This window comes from Salvelinus alpinus, chromosome 2, assembly GCF_045679555.1.
Source record: "Salvelinus alpinus chromosome 2, SLU_Salpinus.1, whole genome shotgun sequence".
Taxonomy (NCBI): Eukaryota; Metazoa; Chordata; class Actinopteri; order Salmoniformes; family Salmonidae; genus Salvelinus; species Salvelinus alpinus.
The window spans coordinates 41,535,546-41,556,388 of NC_092087.1; the positions used below are offsets into that span (position 1 = coordinate 41,535,546).

Sequence of the window (20,843 nt, forward strand, 5' to 3'; positions counted from 1 at the left end):
ATGGTGTTTCCACCGACACATTGGTGCGGCTGGCTTCCGGGTTAAGCGAGCAGTGCAGCTTGGCAGGGTCGTGTTTCAGGGGACGCATGGCTCTCGACCTTCGCCTCTCTTTCGAGTCCGTACGGGAGTTGCAGCGACAGGACTAACTACCAATTTGAAGATCATGAAAAAGGGGTCAAAAGTACCCCAAAGTACTTAGGGATGGGGTTGGAGAAGTGTAACCACTCTCAAATTCATAAACGGATCTATGGATGCAAGGACTGACCATCCATGATATCAAATGTGTAGTTTTAACCTTGTTATGAGGCTATACAGTGTTTGTTTACGTTGTTTACAAACATTGGAGTAAAAATAGATTGTCATTTAAAAAAGTGTGACTTGCTTCAGCTCTTTGAAAGTATTTTTGTGGTCGTGGAAGAAGTTTAAAACATTCTAAGTGAAGCGGTGAAATATAGTCAAAGTTAAATATATAAATGTCTGGTTACTTTGATAGACTATATTAACCTTAATAATTTGGGAGGATGGGGCAGTTTGGATCACCTATTTCATCACATAAGACTACTACACGTTTACTCTCCTACTTGGAAACCACAGTTTACTACTGTGTAAGGCAGCCAACAGACCAGTACTAAAGGTAAACTATAACTACATGTAGACAAACAGCAGTAGATTAGTTTATTTGGCTGGAGTGAGCTCTGTGACATAAATCGTATGTGCTCCCCCACTGTTATAATTTGAAAAGTTCTGAAAAGTTAATTTAACTGGAAAGTTAGATAAATTAGGTGATGTGGTTACTAAAACTGTACCTCTTGATTGGTAGTAGAATAATTCTGTAATGCAAGCTGTAATACTTAAGGAATTAGAAATGTTTTAGGCTTTCATTTGGGGAGCGAAGTATGATGGTGCATCTAGTGGAAGACGTTTAGAAATGTGTTTGAGCTATAGTAACCTCTCTTCAACCATACATTTCTTTCTTAATCAAATGACAAAGCTGTTGAAAGTTAAGACTGGATGGATAGCTCAATAAATAGGATATATACATAAAGTAAGGAGACAGGATGAAAGACCTAATGAAGGGATGAATGCAAAGCTAAAGAAAGTCTTGGGATATGGATGAAAGGACATTTTCGGTTGAACGTGTTGTGTCACGGTCTAACTCACACAGCCTATAGACCAGTACTAAAGGTAAACTATAACAACATGTAGACAGAGTGGTAGGGTTTGAGTGAGCTGTGTAGCATAAGTCTTTTGCACTCCCCTATTGTTATAATTTGAAAGTTCTTAAAAGTTACATGGCAGTTAATGCAATAGATAATTCTGTTCTGATTCCAGAGAAGTATACCAAGATGTCATACCTTTAAGTTTTTGTCTAAAGTGCTGGGTAAGTGGTCAAAATGTCAGTTGTAAAAGTTGAGATGAAAAGTAGTTGATAAGGTTAGTAAAACAGCTGTCATTTTTAAATTGGTAGAAGATAATTCCTTTTCTGATTCCAGATTTGAACAGCAGAGAAGTAGACGAAGATGTCAAACCCTCCAACTTTTTGGGAAAGTAAAAATGTCCGTTGTTTATAAAAAGTGTGAGAAAATGTAGTTGTGGTGACTTAAACAGTTGTAACGTTTGATTGGTACCAGATCATTTTGTTGGGAAAGTGGTCAAAGTAGCTGATTTGTGTCAACAGTTACTGTTTAGACTGAATAGAATAGAATGTTGGGAGTTGTCACAATGGGAACTTTAGAATTATGAGGACAAAAAGATTAAGTCTGAAAAGTATAATAGAACTCTAAAAGTTGTATGTAAGCACACTATTCCAGACCAGTTTGAACGGTGTTAAAAATAAAAAAATTCGTACAACATTTAAAGTGTGGCTGCTGTCGCAAGGTTCTGAATCTGATGGGGTATGACAGTTGAACTAAGCTCATGAGACATTTATAAGTTATATTCTTCAAGAATCAATATCATTCATTTATACATCCAAAAATGGATGTAGCAACTAAGGATTCTAGCAATTAAGGATTTCTGATTGACCAAAATCCAATCTGTCAGGTTTGGGCTACGTTTTGCACATTAGTTAAAAGAGTAATTTTCTATTTTAGACTTCTCATTGGAAAACTGCCTGACTTTGAAAAACGCTTCCCATTAAGCAGCTTAATTGTAAAAAATGAAAACAATTATTTTTCTCACAAATACTTTTTCTTGATTGTTACATAACCTTTAGTGAACGCTGTTCCTTGTAAACAAACCTAATTAAAATACAATTTCTTAACGTTTACCACATACGACTGGGAAAATACATTTGAACAGCCCTCCAGCTGGTAATTACTAGTGAAAAACTTGTCTATCATCCTTCATGTGATGCTTCCTTACCCATAGGAAGTACCACCCAGTTGACTACTTTCAAATGGTGAAGCCCTCAATAGCAAGGTTCATGCCAAAATGGGTTTTATCCATTTAGAGTCCTATCTAACTCTATGGTGGTAAATTTCCACTTCGAACGCAGCATTAGTCTCTCATCATTTGACATTTATGGAGAGGGATGGACTTTCCTTCCTTCTGCTCCAATCATCTTTTTGCTGAACGTCTAGTCTCCTTTCCATTGCTGACAGCTGTCCCTCCTGCTCCTGGATTGGCTGCTCTGCTGCCAACATCACTGCCAGCCCGCCCTCCCTGTTGAGGATTAGTCGAGCTCCCGGAACCTTGGGAATTTACACCGTTCCCATTGGTAGTTTCATTTCCTAGAATAAGAAATTGGCATGCTTCATTTATAAATCTTTATAAATAGTGAAAGAAGGGAAAAGTAAAGTGTTATAGTGTTCACAATTAACCAATTGCCAAAAAGAAATACACTGCCGTTTGTATACACTGAAGGTGGCTGAACCAGCCGCTCACAGGTAAAATAAACAACTTTACAGCTTAAAGCAGAGATCAAAAATTATATTATTTCATGGAATTGTATTCCTTTAGTTTACTGATACAGACATGTCATTGACATTTAGGTAGACTTCCAGGTGGAAATGTTGCATGAATCACCTTATAGCAGCAGAGGAAAATAAATAACACTAACGAAGGCCGTTGCCGAAACGCTTTCATTTGACGTCATAACTCTTAATTTTTTGTTGGTCTTTGATAGTGGTCTTACCAGCTGAGCTGTTATTCTTGTTGTTCAGTATGTTTCCTTGGTCACCGACTACCTGGGAAATAAATAATCTGTTCACACACACACAGTACAAGAAAAAGGTACTTGAAACATCGAACTAAATTCGTAGGTGAACGTTACTTAAAATAATATTTTTTCCCCTATCCTTCTGTAAAACATTCTGTAATAAGACGCTTACACACTGATATCCCTACGTTCAAAACACCCCTTACAGTCTTGTTTTTCATCTGGTCCATGTTAGAGTACTCTGGGTTAGGCTCACTGAAGTTTGGCACCTCTGAATACACCATGCAGAACCTGAACAAAACGTTAAGTGAGCATTAGTTTAGACCAGTAAATTATGACATAAGATGCATCTCTCAGCAACATTTACATTGTTGCTCCTCCTTTTCGTATATGTAGCATGAAATGTTATTAAGCACAGAGCATCTATAGAACTTACTCTCCAATCTTCGACAGCTCTCCACCTCTACCCGTGTACAGAGTCAGGCAACCTTTGAACACAGACGCATATCTGGAGAAAAGAAAAGGCACAAATTTCAAGACAAAATACATTTCCCCCCAGGATTTTAAAGGTGATCCAAGATTAAAAGACTAATAACGTATGGTATGTATTCATCCGAATGTAAATTCATGCTGGTAGTTAGAAATGATGACTGGGTGGTCCTTTTTTATTTCTGTGTTGATTTTATACTCGGCTGTAGGCTTGGAGCCCTGTCCATAAAGTGTGGCATTAACTTGACTGTGCCGTGACTCAATAAATGACTCACCCCTTAGTGAGTCTGATGATGTCACCGGTTTGGATCAGTCCCCCCACCTCATCCCAAACTGAGATGCTAATGCTGCCTGTCTTGTCGGCCACCTTACAGGTCCGCACCTCATACCCATCCTTTGTCTTTGTCACTCGTCCTATGTGAGAGGAGGTAAGAGGTACAAGTAATCAGTGGCCTTTGATTGGTGTACAAAGACAAGAACAAGCTAGTTGTATAAGGATAGTGTCAAATATCTCATTATTACACTTTTTGTCATTTAGCAGATGCTCTTATCCAGAGTGACTTACAATTAGTGCATTCAGCTTAAGATTGCTAGGTGTAACAACCACATATCACAGTCGTAGTAAGTCCACTTGTCCTCAATAAAGAAGTTATCAGCAAAGTTAGTGCTCGTAGGCGGCCAAACGGAGTGCTTGGGTTGGGATGTAGGGTTTGAGCATAGCCTGAAGGTAGGGAGGGGCAGTTCCCCTTGCTGCTCGGTAGTTAAGTACCATGGTCTTGTAGTGGATGCGAGCTTCGACTGGAAGCCAGTGGAGTGTACGGAGGAACAGGGTGACATGGGAGAACTTGGGAAAGTTGAACTTCAGGCGGGCTGCGGCGTTCTGGATAAGTTGCAGGAGTTTGATGGCACAAGCGGGATCCCAGGCAACAGAGAGTTGAAGTAGTCCAGACGGGCGATGACAAGTGCCTAGATTAGGACCTGCACCACTTCCTGTGTGAGGAAAGGTCATACTCTAAGGATGTTGTAGAGCATGAATTTGCAGGAGCGAGTCACTGCTTTGATGTTTGCAGAGAATGACAGGGTGTTGTCCAGGGTCACGCCAAGGTTCTTTGCACTCTGGGAGGGGGACACAGTGGAGTTGTCGACTGTGATGGAGAGGTCTTGGAGCGGACAGGCCTTCCCTGTCGAGGTTGAGAATGAAGTGGTGGGCCAACATCCAAGCTCAGATATCTGCCAAGCATGCAGAGATACGTGTTGCCAGCTGGGTGTCAGAAAGGGGGAATGAGAAAAGTAGTTGAGTGTCATCCGCAATGATAGGAGAGAACATATGAGGATATGACAGAGCAAAGTGACTTAGTGTAAGGAGAAAAGAGGAGAGGGCCTAGAACCAGACACCAGTAGTGAGAGCACATGGTGCAGACACATATCCTCTCCACGCCACCTGGTAGAAGCGGCCTGCTAGGAAGGATGCTCCCAAGTGACACAGCGGTTTAAAGGCACTGCACCTCAGTGCAAGAGGTTTCACTACAGTACCTGGTTCGAATCCAGGCTGCATCACATCCGGCCGTGATTGGGAGTCCCATAAGACGGCGCACAATTGCGCCGCCCTATGGGCCGGGGTAGGTCATTGTAAATAAGAATTTGTTCTTAACTGACTTGCCTAGTTAAAAAAAGGTTAAATAAAAATAAATGCAATCCAAGAGTGTGCAGAGCCTGACATGGAACCCAAACCGGGCTGCGCGCGTGCGCCATCGTGCATAAATGTATTTTGTCCCCACACCAAACGGGATCACGACACGCAGGTTAAAATATCAAAACAAACTCTGAACCAATGATATTAATTTGGGGACAGGTCAAAAAGCATTAAACATTTATGGCAATTTAGCTAGCTAGCTTGCATTTGTTAGCTAATTTGTCCTATTTAGCTAGCTTGCTGTTGCTAGCTAATTTGTCCTGGGATATAAACATTGAGTTGTTATTTTACCTGACATGCACAAGGTCCTCTACTCCACCAATTAATCCACACATAAAATGGTCAACCGAATTGTTTCTAGTCATCTCTCGTCCTTCTAGGCTTTTTCTTCTCTTGACTTTATATTGCGATTGGCAACTTTCATAAATTAGGTGCATTACCGCCACTGACCTCGTTCGTTTTCAGTCACCCACGTGGGTATAACCAATGAGGAGATGGCACGTGGGTACCTGCTTCTATAAACCAAATGAGGAGATGCGTCAGAAATAGAACTGACTTCTATTTTAGCCCTTGGCAACGCAGACGCTCGTTGGCGCACGCGAGCAGTGTGGGTGCAATAATTGAATAATATAGATTACACCGCTCATAGTCAGCCTGTGAGACACCCAGCCCTGAGAGGGTGGAGAGGGTCAAAAGATCGTTCTGAGAGAGATAATGTGAAAGTTGGAGAGTAAACATCGATTATGAGGAGAGTAAATATCCATTTGTGGGAAAGAGAAAAGGGAAAGTTCAACACAGATACGTTTTTTGATAGCTGGCATGATTCAAATAAACCAACATGAATTGTTATCATTAGTCTACATGATGGCATATAAGGATGTTTCTCTGACTATCAAGCCTCTGTGTTGTGCCATTATATTGTGTGTAAGATTTTACATACGTTTTGTTCCACCCGAGTGCATTACAAGATAATTATATACATTCTGTTTCTGTTCATCATTAATTGATTATTTAAAACATTACTGTTAGTAAGGAGTTAGCACCTGTTTCGAGTACGATGAAGATAACACTGAGATTCTTGAGTCCTGGCTTGATGTCCTTGACGTGGGTCTCGGTCGTCATCTTTCAGATTCTCGTCATGCATCCAAAAGTCAACTCTGGACCAAAGCAGCCCTGAAATGTTTACAAGAATGTGTGTGTGACAGAGGTAAAATTTGTTTTACATTGGATATTCGGTTTTCTCTCGTCAATAACTATTGAACCAAACATGCCATGACTAAGAACATTGATTATTCTGAATCAGGGGTGGATAAAGAACAATCCCCCCCAAAAAAAATGTATAAATGTTTTTTATAACTATGATTTCGGATTTCAATCTTTCATACCTCTTAAACAAAGCGTGTCATGAATATGAAAATTATATATTCTGAATCTGTGGGCTATGAACAAAAATCCAATCCAGAAGAAAAAAATGAAAGAAGAAGAAACAACAATAACAAGAAAAGGTGTGGATTATTCTCCCTACTCCCTTGATTCAGAATATATAATTTCCATAGTCATGGCACACTTTGTTTAAGAGCAACTGAAGACTGAAATACGGAAGGATAAAAAAAAATCAATATATTATTTTTAAGGCACACATTTTTCTCCATACTCCCCTGATTTAGAATATAGTATTTTCATTGTCATGGCATGCTTTTTAAGAGCTATTGAAGATTGAAATCCGTAAGGAAAAATATATAATACATTGTGTCTAACTTTGACTTATCATTATTCACGATTCATTCAGGACTATCCGTAATCATGATAGAATTCACATAAATGTAGAAGTGTGTAGAAACATATTTTATTCTTATTTACAATAAAAGTGACTCCAAAACGACACAATGCATTATTTATCATTAATTTCTATTGGGTACAAAATAATCTGAAACACAACTAAATCAAACAGCAAATGCATCCAACAAGTTAGTAAAGTAACACGTTTTGGGTAATCATTGAGTGCTAGGAAATTGGGACCAAATACTAAACTTATGACTACTTTAATACACATATTAGTGAATATGTCCCAATACTTTTGGTCCCCTAAAAATACCCTCAAATTAAAGCAGACAGTCTGCACTTTAACCGCATAGTCATTGTATCATTTTAAATCCAAAGAGCTGGAGTACAGAGCCAAAACAACAAAAAATGTGTCACTGTTCCAATAATTACAGAGGACACTGTATTTCTAGATTTCTAAATAAAAAAGGCATGGATTTTTTTCCATCCTCTCCTGATTCCAATATATAATTTTAATAGTCACGACATGCTTCATTTAAAAGCTATGAAGATTGAAATACCCCCCAAAATAATTACATTAAAAGATTAAATGAAAAAGGCATGGATTTTCCTCAATCCTCCCCTGATTCAGAATATATCATTTGCATAGTCATAGCAGGCTTTGTTTATGCGCTATTGAAGATTGAAATCCCCCATAAAAAATATATATACACATTTCAAATAAAAAAAGGCCTGGATTTTTCTCCATCCTCCCGATTCAGACGGCAGGTAGCCTAGTGGTTAGAGCGTTGGACTAGTAACCGAAAGGTTGAAAGATCGAATCCCTGAGCTGACGAGGTAAAAATCTGTCTTTATGCCCCTGAACAAGGCAGTTAACTCACTGTTCCTAGGCTGTCATTGAAAATACGATTTTTTTTCTTAACTGACTTGCCTAGTTAAATAAAAGGTAATAAAATATACAAATATCATAGTCATGGCATATTTTATTCAATAGATATTGACTAGAGAAAACCAAATATCCACCGAATATCCAACATAAAACTACATTGAACAAAAATACAAACATGCAACAATTTCATGGATCAGAAAACAAGTCAGTATCTGCTGTGTCTACCATTTGCCTCTCGCAGTGCGACACATCTCATTCATATAGAATTGATCAGGCTGTTGATTGTGGCCCGTGGAATGTTGTCCCACTCCTCTTCAATAGTTGTGCAAAGTTGCTGGACATTGGCCGGAACTGGAACACATTGTTGTACACGTCGATCCAAACATGCCCAATGGGTGACATCTGGTGAGTATGCAGGCCATGGAAGAACTGGAACATTTCAGCTTCCAGGAACTGTGTACAGACTAGAGGTCGACCGATTAATCGGAATGGCCTATTAATTAGGGCCGATTTCAAGTTTACATAACAATCGAAAATCGGTAATTTTGGACGCCGATTTTGGCTATTTTTTTTACACATTTATTTAACTAGGCAAGTCAGTTAAGAACACATTCTCATTTTCAATGACGGCCTAGGAACGGTGGGTTAACTGCCTTGTTCAGGGGCAGAACGACAGATTTTTACCTTGTCAGCTCAGGGATTCAATCTTGCAACCTTACGGTTAACTAGTCCAACGCTCTAACCACTTGCCTCACGAGCAGCCCGCCTGTTACGCAAATGCAGTAAGAAGCCAAGGTAAGTTGCTAGCTAGCATTAAACTTATCTTATAAAAGACAATCAATCAATCATAATCACTAGTTATAACTACACATGGTTGATGATATTACTAGTTTATCTAGCGTGTCCTGCGTTGCATATAATCGATGCAGTGCGCATTCGCGAAAAAGGACTGTCGTTGCTCCAACGTGTACCTAACCATAAACATCAATGCCTTTCTTAAAATCAATACACAGAAGTATATATTTTTAAACCTGCATATTTAGCTAAAAGAAATCCACATTAGCACGCAATATTAACCAGGTGAAATTGTGTCACTTCTCTTGCGTTCATTGCACGCAGAGTCAGGAACGGTTCCGTATTTCACTGAAAGAATAAATGTTTTGTTTTCGAGATGATAGTTTCCGGATTCGACCATATTAATGACCTAAGGCTCGTATTTCTGTGTGTTATTATGTTATAATTAAGTCTATGATTTGATAGAGCAGTCTGACTGAGCACCAGCAGGCTCGTAAGCATTCATTCAAACAGCACTTTTGTGCGTTTTGCCAGCAGCTCTGCTGTTTATGAATTCAAGCCTATCAACTCCCGAGATTAGGTTGGTGTAATCGATGTGAAACGGCTAGCTAGTTAGCGGGGCGCGCGCTAATAGCGTTTCAAACGTCACTCGCTCTGAGACTTGGAGTAGTTGTTCCCCTTGGTCTGCATGGGTAACGCTGCTTTGAGGGTGGCTGTTGTCGATGTGTTCCTCGTTCGAGCCCAGGTAGGAGCGAGGAGAGGGATGGACGCTATACTGTTACACTGGCAATACTAAAGTGCCTATAAGAACATCCAATAGTCAAAGGTATATGAATTACAAATCGTACAGAGAGAAATAATCCTATAATTCCTGTAATAACTACAACCTAAAATTTCTTACCTGGGAATATTGAAGACTCATGTTAAAAGGAACCACCAGCTTTCATATCTTCTCATGTTCTGAGCAAGGAACTTAAACGTTAGCTTTCTTACATGGCACATATTGCACTTTTACTTTCTTCTCCAACACTTTGTTTTTGCATTATTTAAACCAAATTGAACATGTTGCATTATTTATTTGAGGCTAAATTGATTTTATTGATGTGTTATATTAAGTTAAAATAAGTGTTCATTCAGTATTGTTGTAATTGTCATTATTACAAAAACATAAAAAATAAAAAATAAATTAATTAATCGGTATCGGCTTTTTTTTGGTCTTCCAATAATCGGTATCGGCATTGAAAAATCATAATCGGTCGACCTCTAGTACAGACCCTTGCAACATGGGGCCGTGCATTATCATGTTGAAACATGAGATGATAGCGGCAGATGAATGGCACGACAAAGCGCCTCAGGATCTCGTCACGGTATCTCTGTGCATTAAAATTGCCTTCAATAAAATGCAATTGTGTTTGTTGTCCATAGCTTATGCCTGCCCATACCATAACCCCACCATGTGGCACTCTGTTCACAACGTTGACATCAACAAACCGCTTGCCCACACGACACCATTCACGCTGTCTGCCATCTGCACGGTACAGTTGAAACCGGGATTCATCCGTGAAGAGCACATTTCTCCAGCCTGCCAGTGGCCATCGAAGGTGAGCATTTGCCCACTGAAGTAGGTTACAATGCCGAACTGCAGTCAGGTCTAGTGAGGATGACGACCACGCAGATGAGCTTCCCTGAGACGGTTTCTGACTGTTTGAGCAGAAATTCTTTGGTTGTGCAAACCCACAGTTTCATCAGTTGTCCAGTTGGCTGGTCTCAGACGATCCCACAGGTGAAAAAGCCGAATGTGGAGGTCCTGGGCTGGCGTGGTTACACGTGGTCTGCGGTTGTGAGGCCGGTTGAACGTACTCCCAAATTCTCTAAAACGACGTTGGAGGCAACTTATGGTAGAAAAATTAACATTCAACTATTTGGCAACAGCTCTGGTGGACATTCCTGCTGTCAAAATCAAATCAAATGTTATTGGTCACACATATTTAGCAGATGCTATTGCAGGTGTAGTGAAATGCTTGTCAGCATACCAACTGAGCGCTCCCTCAAAACGTGAGACATCTGTGACATTGTGTTGTGTGACAAAACTGCACAATTTAGTGGCCTTTTAGGGGCTCCTTAGTGGTGCAGTGCTAGAGGTGTTATTACAGACCCTGGTTCAATTCCAGGCCGTATCACAACCGGCTGTGATTGGGAGGTGCACAATTGGCCCAGCGTCGTCTGGGGCAGGCCGTCATTGTAAATAAGAATTTGTTCTTAACAGACTTGCCTAGTAAAAATAATAATAATAATTGTCCCAGCACAAGGTGCACCTGCATAATGATCACGCTGTTTAATCAGCTTCTTGATATGCCACACCTGTCAGGTGGATGGATTATCTTAGCAAAGGATAAATGCTCACTAACAGGTATGTAAACACATTTAAGAGAAATAAGATTTTTGTGCATATTAAACATTTCTGGGATCTTTTATTTCAGTTCATGAAACCAACACTTTATTGTGTTGTTCAGTGTAATTTGACCTCGGTGTGAGACTAGGCAAATTTACAGGAATACATGGCCTTAATGATACATACGGTAATAATTTAAACAGCAATGCAAGATCAGTGCAAGTATGTAACCCAGGTCGACTAATTACTTATAAAGTAGCTAGCAAGACCAGTCTAGCAACTAGGGTGTAATCATTAGTCCAAACAGTTATAAAACGGAACGGTTTGCAAATAAAACGAGAGTTTCTATTGGTCAAATTCAAGTAGGTCATATATACAGTCATTGGTAGGTCCCTCCCCGTTTCGTTCAAGAAACATTTTGCAACAGAATTGGCTCAATGAATACGCCCCTGCTGTAGTTTAGCAAACTGCAGTAACGTTACTATGCTAGCTAACGTTAGCTATAGCTAACGTTAGCTATAGCTAACTGGGTGCCAGGTCGTAAGCTACTACACATTTCATTACCTCAACAGTGTGTATTGTCGTCCACAGCTGATTTGTCCGGTATAATGGATTTTAAGCCATGGAACAAGTGAGTTAAAAAATAAGTATTGTTTTCCTGTTTGTAAAATAGCTAGCTAGCTACTGTTAAAAAATAAAACCTTACTACTGTTCATTTTTTTGTGACCGTCAGTACGGTAGTGGCGGGCATTCTGTTGGTCAAATTTAGTTTCAATCAAAATTGTGTCCAATGACTGGATTATATGGGAAGCGCATGAGATAATCATGTGATAGGTCCTTTATCTGAGAAGGGAAACTGCTCGTACCGAAGATAGGTTGAGTCAACTGTCTATCAACGATTTTACAATTTGGTTGCTTAGCGGCGTAGGCTGGACGTGGAAACGTGGTGACAGGAATCAAGAAAAAAATTATTTCATGCTGTAATGCTAACGCAAACGTAATTTAAAAGGCAGTTTAACCATTGATTGTCATATCAACAGGTAACGTTACCCAGTTCGACGACATATCACTAGAGTTGCTCTCTATCTGCTTGTTTTCCTGTGTGATTCCAGCTTGTGCCAGCTATCTACCTGTAGTAACTAGCTAACGTTAGGTCACGTATGTAGTCAGCTGTGGCTAGCTTGATTAGTTAGTTGCACATTAGTAAGCTGTCTCGTCAAGACTTTCTGATCGGTATCCATCACTAATCTTTCCTCTGTTTGCAACTGACTACTGTTTGATAGTTAGCTAGCCAGCCACATACCTACGGCCGGGATTCCATTTTGAAACGGCAAGGATGATTTCCGTGTTTGCGTAGCTAACTAACGTTAACGTTGCAACAGTACAGTGGCGGTCGGTGCCGTTTAAGATGAGGGAGGACGATTTAAAAATATATATATACATATATATTTAAGCATGGCCTTATTTCTATTACAGCATATTGGATGACTGCTGTTCATATTCCATTGACACAGCTCAGTGTAACGTCGATAGGTTTAGGCTACAGCTTAGGGGCACAGGTCAAGATCATTTTTAGTAATCAAGGTGACAGACAGTGACATTAAATACCGACTTGCACACTGTTGTGTGCATCTAGCTGATCTAGGGTGTAATTAGTTCAACAGTTGCAAATGAGAGTTTCTATTGGACTAATTTGGGTATATTCGTTAGCTTCTGTTTTAAGAAATGTTTTTCAACCGAATCAGCAGAATGAATACACCCCCTGATCACAGGCAAACAGAGTTGACTTTCATAGCAGCCACATACAAACAGCATGATCACTTTGCTCCTTGTAATTCCTTTTCGGGTCTACATGCTCTCCTCCTGTCGCTTGTGAACTTCAGTGCATAACACGTCAGCTGTCTGACCAGGCAAAAACTTTTCCAAACCTTCTTATCATAACCGTTACGCACAGCCTACATCGCCGTTACCATATTATCTAACGTCATAGTCAACATAGTTACTAGAACTAACGCATTAGTAAACCACCTACAATCATGCAGTACAGTCAGCAAACAGTTTAGCAGTTACTCCGGCAGGCCCCGGTGGCAACACATTAATAAAACCAAAAGCTTACCTTGACTTGGAAGAGTTCCAGTGTTGGATAGCCAGCTAGCTAACATAGTATCCCTCTCAGTTTGAGCTGGCTGTTTGAGTTAGCTAAACTAGCTAAGTAAGTGAAAGTGAAGAAGAAAAATACTACTAAATATAGCTCTTTCTTCTCCTTCATTTTTGAAGAAATTTGTATTCATATATCTTTGAGTCAACTGCTCACCACTGCAATGCAGTGCTAGCTAGCTGTAGCTTATGCTTTCAGGACTAGATTCATTCTCTGATCCTTTGACCAAATGTCAGTTCATGCTGCAAGAGCTCTGATAGGGTGGAGGACGTCCTCCGGAAGTTGTCATAACTACTGTGTAAGTCTATGGAAAGGGATGAGAACCATGAGCCTCCTATGTTTTGTATTGAAGTCAATGTACCCAGAGGAGGACGTAAACTAGCTGGTGCTACCCCACAGAGTGCTGTTGAGGCTACTGTAGACCTTCATTGCAAAACATTGTTTTAATATTTTTTGGGGGTGACAATATATTTAGTATAGTTTTATCAAAAAAATTAGTGTTTTTTTAATGTTTCACTATTTTTATGAAATTCACTGAGGAGGATGGTCCTCCCCTTCCTCATCTGAGGAGCCTCTGCTGATTGCTAGTCATATCGTAGACTGTCTATTAGGTAAATTAAAGGAAAAGTAACAACGTTGCATAACGTTACTGTTTCTCCCAGATGCATTTTCTGAGGACGTCATTACCCTGGCCCCAGGTTGCTCCTCTCACCTTCCCAAAACTCTGCCCCTGCGGTCTGTGGTCCATATTTTAAATGAAGAGGAGGGCTGAGGATTCTGGCCCAAGGAAGGAAAGACACCGGTGAGTGGACAATAAGGTCAAATTGCTGTTTGTACACCGGATAATGTTATATAACCAAATATTTTTGGTGTCCATTACTGGACGTTAGAGGAAAGCCCCATTCAAGCCTACGCCATTGATTCTTCAACTAACCTGGTATTGGCGATACTCTCTTTGTTCTCGATTCTGGAAAACCATTATCTTTTATAAATGTCTGTGTAAAGTTGCAGGTGGTTCTACAAACACCAGAGACAACTCGGAAAGGTATATAACCTCCAAATGTATAAGATGACTGTTTTCCCTAATCGAGACCCAAGAGAGTATCACCACTGTACTTTTGTTTATGTGTAACTCTGTTGTTTTTGTCGCACTGCTTTGCTTTATTTTGGCCAGGTCGCAGTTGTAAATGAGAACTTGTTCTCAACTGGCCTACCTGGTGAAATAAAATAAAATGCCAGGTTACATAGGCAACACGTGGGTTTCAAGTTTGGGTAAGCTATTTTTCACCATAAAAATTCACCTTTTATAATAAAGCATTCCAATCATCCTCGCATTTGCAGACTTATTTAAGATGTGGTGATTATATTTTAGTCATAATTTAGGTTTATAATATAACTCAATCACTGTTAGCAAAAATGACTGTTCAATGCAGCGCGTAGTGACAGAGTAGACCTAGGCTATAGGCTACAGGCTACATTAGATTTCTTCTTTCTTTGCACAGGAAAGTGTTGGTCTTTTATAAACACATTTAGTGCAATTTTACTATACTTTATATGGCTGGAGACATTAGCAGAATCTTTTTTTACAGGGTAACTTACTCTGCTGACACTGACAAACAGATCAATAAAAACGACGTCTGGTCCATATAATAGGCCTACGAAAAGGGGAGACGAATACAATATTTTTATTTATTTTACCTTTATTTAGCTAGGCAAGTCAGTTAAGACCAAATTGTTATTTTCAATGATGGCCTAGGAACAGTGTGTTAACTGCCTTGTTCAGGGGCAGAATGACATATTTTTACCTTGTCAGCTCAGGGATTCGGTCTTGCAACCTTTCGGTTACTAGTCCAACGCTCTAACCACCAGGGTACCTGCCGCCCCGCTCTAACCACTAGGCTATATGACGACCATCTAAACTGGAGGGGGAAATTATTGTCTAAAAACAAACAAAAGTAGCACTGACCCAATGATGATAAAGACAGTGAATATGCAGACTCACCGGGGACATAGTCGATGTGCTCCGCTGGTACCAATAAGATAGGCTACTGTTCGCTCAATTAAGTTGAGAATTTTGATAACCCCCAGGACAGATTGGATTGTTTTCATTGTCTTCTCTTTATAGCAATTTGCTTTCCAAACTGTTGTTCTGCAATTGTACTTTTAAATATTGCGATATGCTTGGCTGGGTCTCTGCTTTTCACTGACCGTTGCAACTCAACAATCATCTATTTGATGTGTGTGCGCTGGCCAAATTGCAGGCCCTTCCGACTGTAGGCTATGTGATTTAAAACAATCCACAGCTTTTTTCTTTTAAAGAAGCTAATGATCCTCTGTGGCCAAATCATGCTCTCTGGTGTGGTAGCCTATTTTGAATGATTTGATTTTCTTTAAGTAAGCAAATTACACTATATATTTTTTGCAATTACGTTAGGGAAGCTTAGGTTCCCCTAGCCTTATGGAGGCACTGCCTATGCCAGGTTAGTTGAAGAATCTATGTAACGTCTAGTAATGGACACCAAAAATATTTTGGTTATATCACACTGGCAAGAGAACAGACATGCACACATGGAGAGAAAGATCTGGTACTATTTCAGATAATTGATTACTATAAAGTCAGTGATTCAGTTCATGTTTAACATGTTGGGCTTTATACATCTCTGCAAATCTTGCCATAAGATACCGACCCTACCGTAACGCTTGTTTATACTGAGCTGTACTGGAGTTGGAACGCCACCATGGTTACATTAAGACACTGTGGAGCCGGCGTGAGATATGGTTCAGGCAACGTCCCTCAAAGCGAGGATGGGATACAGTCCCTTTAGAAAGCATTCATACCCCTTGACTTATTCCACATGTTGTGTTACAGCCTGAATTCAAAATTGATTAAATATATATTTTCTCACCGACCCACACACAATACCCCTTAATGACAAAGTAAAAACATGTTTGCAAATGTATTCAAAATTAAATATAGAAATATCTCATTTACATAAGTATTCACACCCCTGAGTCAATACCTTGTAGGACCACCTTTGGCAGCGACTACAACTGTGAGTCTTTCTGGGTAAGTCTCTTAAGTGCTTTCCACAACTGGATTGTGCAACATTTGTTAAAAATTATTATTTTTTAAATTCTTTTAAGCTCTATCAAATTGGTTGTTGGTTATTGCAAGACAACAGTTTTCAGGTCTTACCATAGATTTTCAAGTAGATTTAAGTCAGAGCTGTAACTCGGCCCCTCAAACATTCACTGTGTAGCTTTAGCCTTGTGTTTTTAGGTTATTGTCCTGCTGAAAGGTAAATTCATCTCTCAGTGTCTGGTGGAAAGCAGACTGAACCAGGTTTTCCTCTAGGATTTTGCCTGTGCTTAGATCTATTCCGTTTATTTTTTTCTCCTGAAAACTCACCAGGCATAACGATTAAAAGCATACCCATAAAATGATGCAGCCATCACTCTCCTTGGAAATACAGTGCATTCGGGAAAGTATGTAAACCCCTTCACTTTTTCCACAGTTTTATTTATTTATTTCACCTTTATTTAACCAGGTAGGCTAGTTGAGAACAAGTTCTCATTTACAACTGTGACCTGGCCAAGAATAAAGCAAAGCAGTTCGACACATACAACAACACAGAGTTACACATATACAGTATGTGCAAATGAGATAAGATAAGGGAGGTAAGGCAATAAATAGGCCATGGTGGCAAAGTAATTACAATATACCAATTAAACACTGGAGTGATTGATGTGCAGAAGATGAATGTGCAAGTAGAGATACTGGGGTGCAAAGGAGCAAGATAAATAAATACAGTATGGGGATGAGGGAGTTGGATGGGCTATTTACAGATGGGCTATGTACAGGTACAGTGATCTGTGAGCTGCTCTGACAGCTGGTGCTTAAAGCTAGTGAGGGAGATATGAGTCTCCAGCTTCAGTGATTTTTGCAGTTTGTTCCAGTCATTGGCAGCAGAGAACTAGAAGGAAAGGTGGCCAAAGGAGGAATTTGCTTTGGGGGTGACCAGTGAGATATACCTTCTGGAGCGCGTGCTACAGGTGGGTGCTGCTATGGTGACCAGTGAGCTGAGATAAGGCATGGCTTTACCTAGCAGAAATTTGTAGATGACCTGGAGCCAGTGGGTTTGGCGACGAGTATGAAGCGAGGGCCAGCCAACGAGAGTGTACAGGTGGGTAGTATATGGGGCTTTGGTGACAAAACGGATGGCACTGTGATAGACTGCATCCAATTTGCTGAGTAGAGTGTTGGAGGCTATTTTGTAAATGACATCGCAGAAGTCGAGGATCGGTAGGATGGTCAGTTTTACGAGGGTATGTTTGGCAGCATGAGTGAAGGATGCTTTGTTGCGAAATAGGAAGCCGATTCTAGATTTAATTTTGGATTGGAGATGCTTAATGTGAGTCTGGAAGGAGAGTTTACAGTCTAACCAGACACCTAGGTATTTGTCCACATATTCTAAGTCAGAACCGTCCAGAGTAGTGATGCTGGACGGGCGGGCAGGTGCGGGCAGCGATCGGTTGAAGAGCATGCATTTAGTTTTACTTGCATTTAAGAGCAGTTGGAGGCAAAGGATGGAGAGTTGTATGGCATTGAAGCTCGCCTGGAGGTTAGTTAACACAGTGTCCAAAGAAGGGCCAGAAGTATACAGAATGGTGTCGGTGGTTACATTACAGCCTTATTTGAAAATGTATTAAATAGTTTTTTCCCCCTTAATCTCCACACAATACCCCATACTGACAAGGAAAAAACCGGTTATTTGACGTTTTTGCAGATTCATAAAAAAATGTAAACTGAAATATCACATAAGTATTCAGACCCTTTACTCAGTACTTTGTTGAAGCACATTTGGCAGCGACTATAGCCTCAAGTCTAATTGGGTATGACATTACAAGTTTGGCACATCTGTATTTGGTGGACTTTCTCACATTCCTCTCTGCAGACCCTCTCAAGCTCTGTCAGCTGTGCAGCGACGCTCCCCATCCAACCTATTTTCAGATCTCTCCAGAGATGTTCAATCGGTTTCAAGTCTGGGCTCTGGCTGGGCCACTCAAGGACATTCAGAGACTTGTCCCGAAGCCACTCCTGCGTTATCTTGGCTGTGTGCATAGGGTCGTTGTCCTGTTGGAAGATGAACCTTCGCCCCAGTCTGAGGTCCTGAGCGCTCTGGAGCAGGTTTATTTGAAAATTATCGTACTGTTATTATTGTACTTTGCACTGTTCATCTTTCCCTCGATCCTGACTAGTCTCCCAGTCCCTGCCATTGAAAAACATCCCCACAGCATGATGCTGCCACCACCATGCTTCACCAAATGGATGGTGCCAGGTTTCCTCCAGACGTGACGCTTGGCATTCAGGCCAAAGAGTTCAATCTTGGTTTCATCAGACCAGAGAATCATGTTTCTCATGGTCAGAGTCCTTTAGGTGCTTTTTGGCAAACTCCAAGCAGGCTGTCATGTGCCTTTTACTGAGGAGTGGCTTCCGTCTGTCCTCTCTCTACCATGAAGGCCTGATTGGTGGAGTGCTGCAGAGATGGTTGTCCTTCTGGAAGGTTCTCCCATCTCCACAGAGGAACTCTGGAGCTCTGTCAGAGTGACCATCGGGTTCTTGGTCACCTCCCAACCAAGGCCCTTCTCCCCCGATTGCTCAGTTTGGCCGGGTGGCCAGCTCTGGGTGGTTCCAAACTTCTTCCATTTTTAAGAATGATGGAGGCCACGGTGTTCTTGGGGACCTTCAATGCTGCAGAATATTTTTGGTACCCTTCTCCAGATCTGTGCCTCCACACAATCCTGTCTCGGAGCTCTAGGGACAATTCCGTTCGACTTCCTAGCTTTGCTCTGACATGCACTGTCAACTGTGGGATCTTTTTATATAGACAGGTGTGGGCCAATCAATTGAATTTACCACAGGTGGACTCCAATCAAGTTGTAGAAACATCTCAAGGATGATCAATGGAAACAGGCTGCACCTGAGCTCAATTTCAAGTCTCATAGCAAAGGTTCTGAATACTTATGTAAAAAGGGTTTTTCTGGTTTTGCTTGCTTTGTCATTATGGGGTAGTGTGTAGATTCATGAGCATTTTTATTTATTTCATCCATTTTAGAATAAGGCTGTAACATAACAAAATATGGAAAAAGTTAAGGGGTCTGAATACTTTCTGCATGCACTGTATGGAGGGTGGACTCAGTAATGTGATGTATTGGATTTGCCTCAAACATGACACTTTGTATTCTGCACAAGAAGTTAATTGCTTTGCACATTTATTTTTAAATAATGCAGTATTACTTTAGTATTGCAAACAGGATACATGTTTTGGAGTGCTTTTATTCTGTACAGGCTTCCTTCTTTTCAATCTGTCAATTCGGTTGAGTATTTTGGAACAACTACAATGTTGTTGAGCCATCGTCAGTTTTCTCCTATCACAACTATTAAACTCTTTAACTGTTTTAAGGTCACCACTGGTCTCGTGGTGAAATCCCTGAGCGGTTTCTTTCCTCTCTGGCAACTGAGTTAGGAAGGACGCCTGTATCTTTGTAGTGACTGGCTGTATTGATACACCATCCAGAGTGTAATAACTTCACCAGGCTCAAAAGGATATTCAAGATCTGCTTTTATTTTGCCCATTAGAAGTAGGTGCCCTTCTTTCCGGGGCATTGGAAAACCTCCCTGGTCTTTGTGGTTGAATCGGTGTTTGCAATTCACTGCTTGACTGAGGGACCTTACAGATAATTTTATGTGCGATGAGGTGATGATTTTTTTTTAAGGACTAGCCTCATCTCATGTTAAATACTATTATTGCACACAGTGAGTCCATGCAACTTATGTGACTTGTTAAGCACATTTTTACTCCTGCACTTATTTAAGCTTGCCATATCAAAGGGGTTGAATACATACATTTCAGCATTTTCATTTTTTATTAATTTGTGACAATAATTGAAAAAACATTCACCTTTGACATTATGGGGTATTGTGTGCAGACCAGTGACAATGTTTTTCACTTTTAATACATTTAGAATTCAGGCTGTAACACAACAAAATGTGGGAAAAGTCAAGGGGTGTGAATACTTTCTGAAGGCACTGTACTCAATTGTATCTTAATCCACACTGCTCCATCGAGAACATTGAAATACTGTTAGTTTTCACAGAAAACTGGCTTTTCGTCATCTGCTAGCTAGCAGTAGCCACCTTGGCCATTATGAAATTGTTAGTACTATCTGGAATCCTTGATGTCCCTACCCCAAGCACTACCCTAACCATTTTAAATTTCAACTTCAAGGGGGTAGGGACGTCCCAAGGAATTATGATAGCAAGGACCATTAGCTGACGCTGCCATTGCAAAATGGCTGCGTTGCCCACTGCTAGCTAGCATGGGAACAAAAATGGCAGTTTTCTGGGAAAACGAGCAGTATTTCAATCTTCTCGATGAAGCAGTGTGGATAAAGTTAACATTTAGAGTACAGTGGCATATCCCT

At 40.4% G+C, this 20,843-nt stretch overlaps 2 protein-coding genes across 5 annotated transcripts in view; one reads left to right on the forward strand and one right to left on the reverse strand.

The window, feature by feature from the left end:
• Positions 1–2,171: 2,171 nt before the first annotated feature.
• Positions 2,172–12,550, reverse strand: nabp2 (nucleic acid binding protein 2). Of its 3 annotated transcripts, none has more exons than XM_071378998.1 (7): positions 12,504–12,550; positions 6,386–6,515; positions 3,925–4,063; positions 3,597–3,668; positions 3,367–3,451; positions 3,137–3,188; positions 2,172–2,732 (listed from the first exon to the last, which is right to left on the reverse strand). In XM_071378998.1, exons 2-7 carry the CDS (start codon positions 6,462–6,464, stop codon positions 2,560–2,562), a joined length of 600 nt encoding a protein of 199 aa, XP_071235099.1. In that variant the 5' UTR covers positions 6,465–6,515; positions 12,504–12,550; the 3' UTR covers positions 2,172–2,559. The 3 variants fall into 3 exon arrangements, with proteins under 3 accessions (XP_071235099.1, XP_071235094.1, XP_071235106.1); XM_071378993.1 differs by lacking the exon at positions 12,504–12,550 and adding an exon at positions 11,765–12,031; XM_071379005.1 differs by lacking the exon at positions 12,504–12,550 and adding an exon at positions 9,710–10,692.
• LOC139561712 (E3 ubiquitin-protein ligase NRDP1-like) overlaps positions 11,604–20,843 on the forward strand; it is a 32,303-nt gene continuing 23,063 nt past the window's right edge. The window contains exons 1-2 of one of the 2 annotated variants that reach the window (XM_071378985.1): positions 11,604–11,831; positions 14,021–14,160. The gene's annotated coding sequence lies outside the window, so the exon portion shown is untranslated. Of the gene's footprint in view, positions 11,832–12,093; positions 12,241–14,020; positions 14,161–20,843 lie in introns of those variants that run through there. The other variant, XM_071378974.1, reaches the window with a different exon arrangement.

Excerpts from the sequence above, each read along its gene's own strand:
- nabp2 (XM_071378998.1), bottom strand. The coding sequence starts at position 6,464 with ATGACGACCGAGACCCACGTCAAGGACATCAAGCCAGGACTCAAGAAT. Across the intron at positions 4,064-6,385 it reads CTTCATCGTACTCGAAACAG|GACGAGTGACAAAGACAAAG; the intron begins GTGCTAACTCCT and ends CCTCTCACATAG. Across the intron at positions 3,452-3,596 it reads GAGCTGTCGAAGATTGGAGA|GTTCTGCATGGTGTATTCAG; the intron begins GTAAGTTCTATA and ends CGTTTTGTTCAG.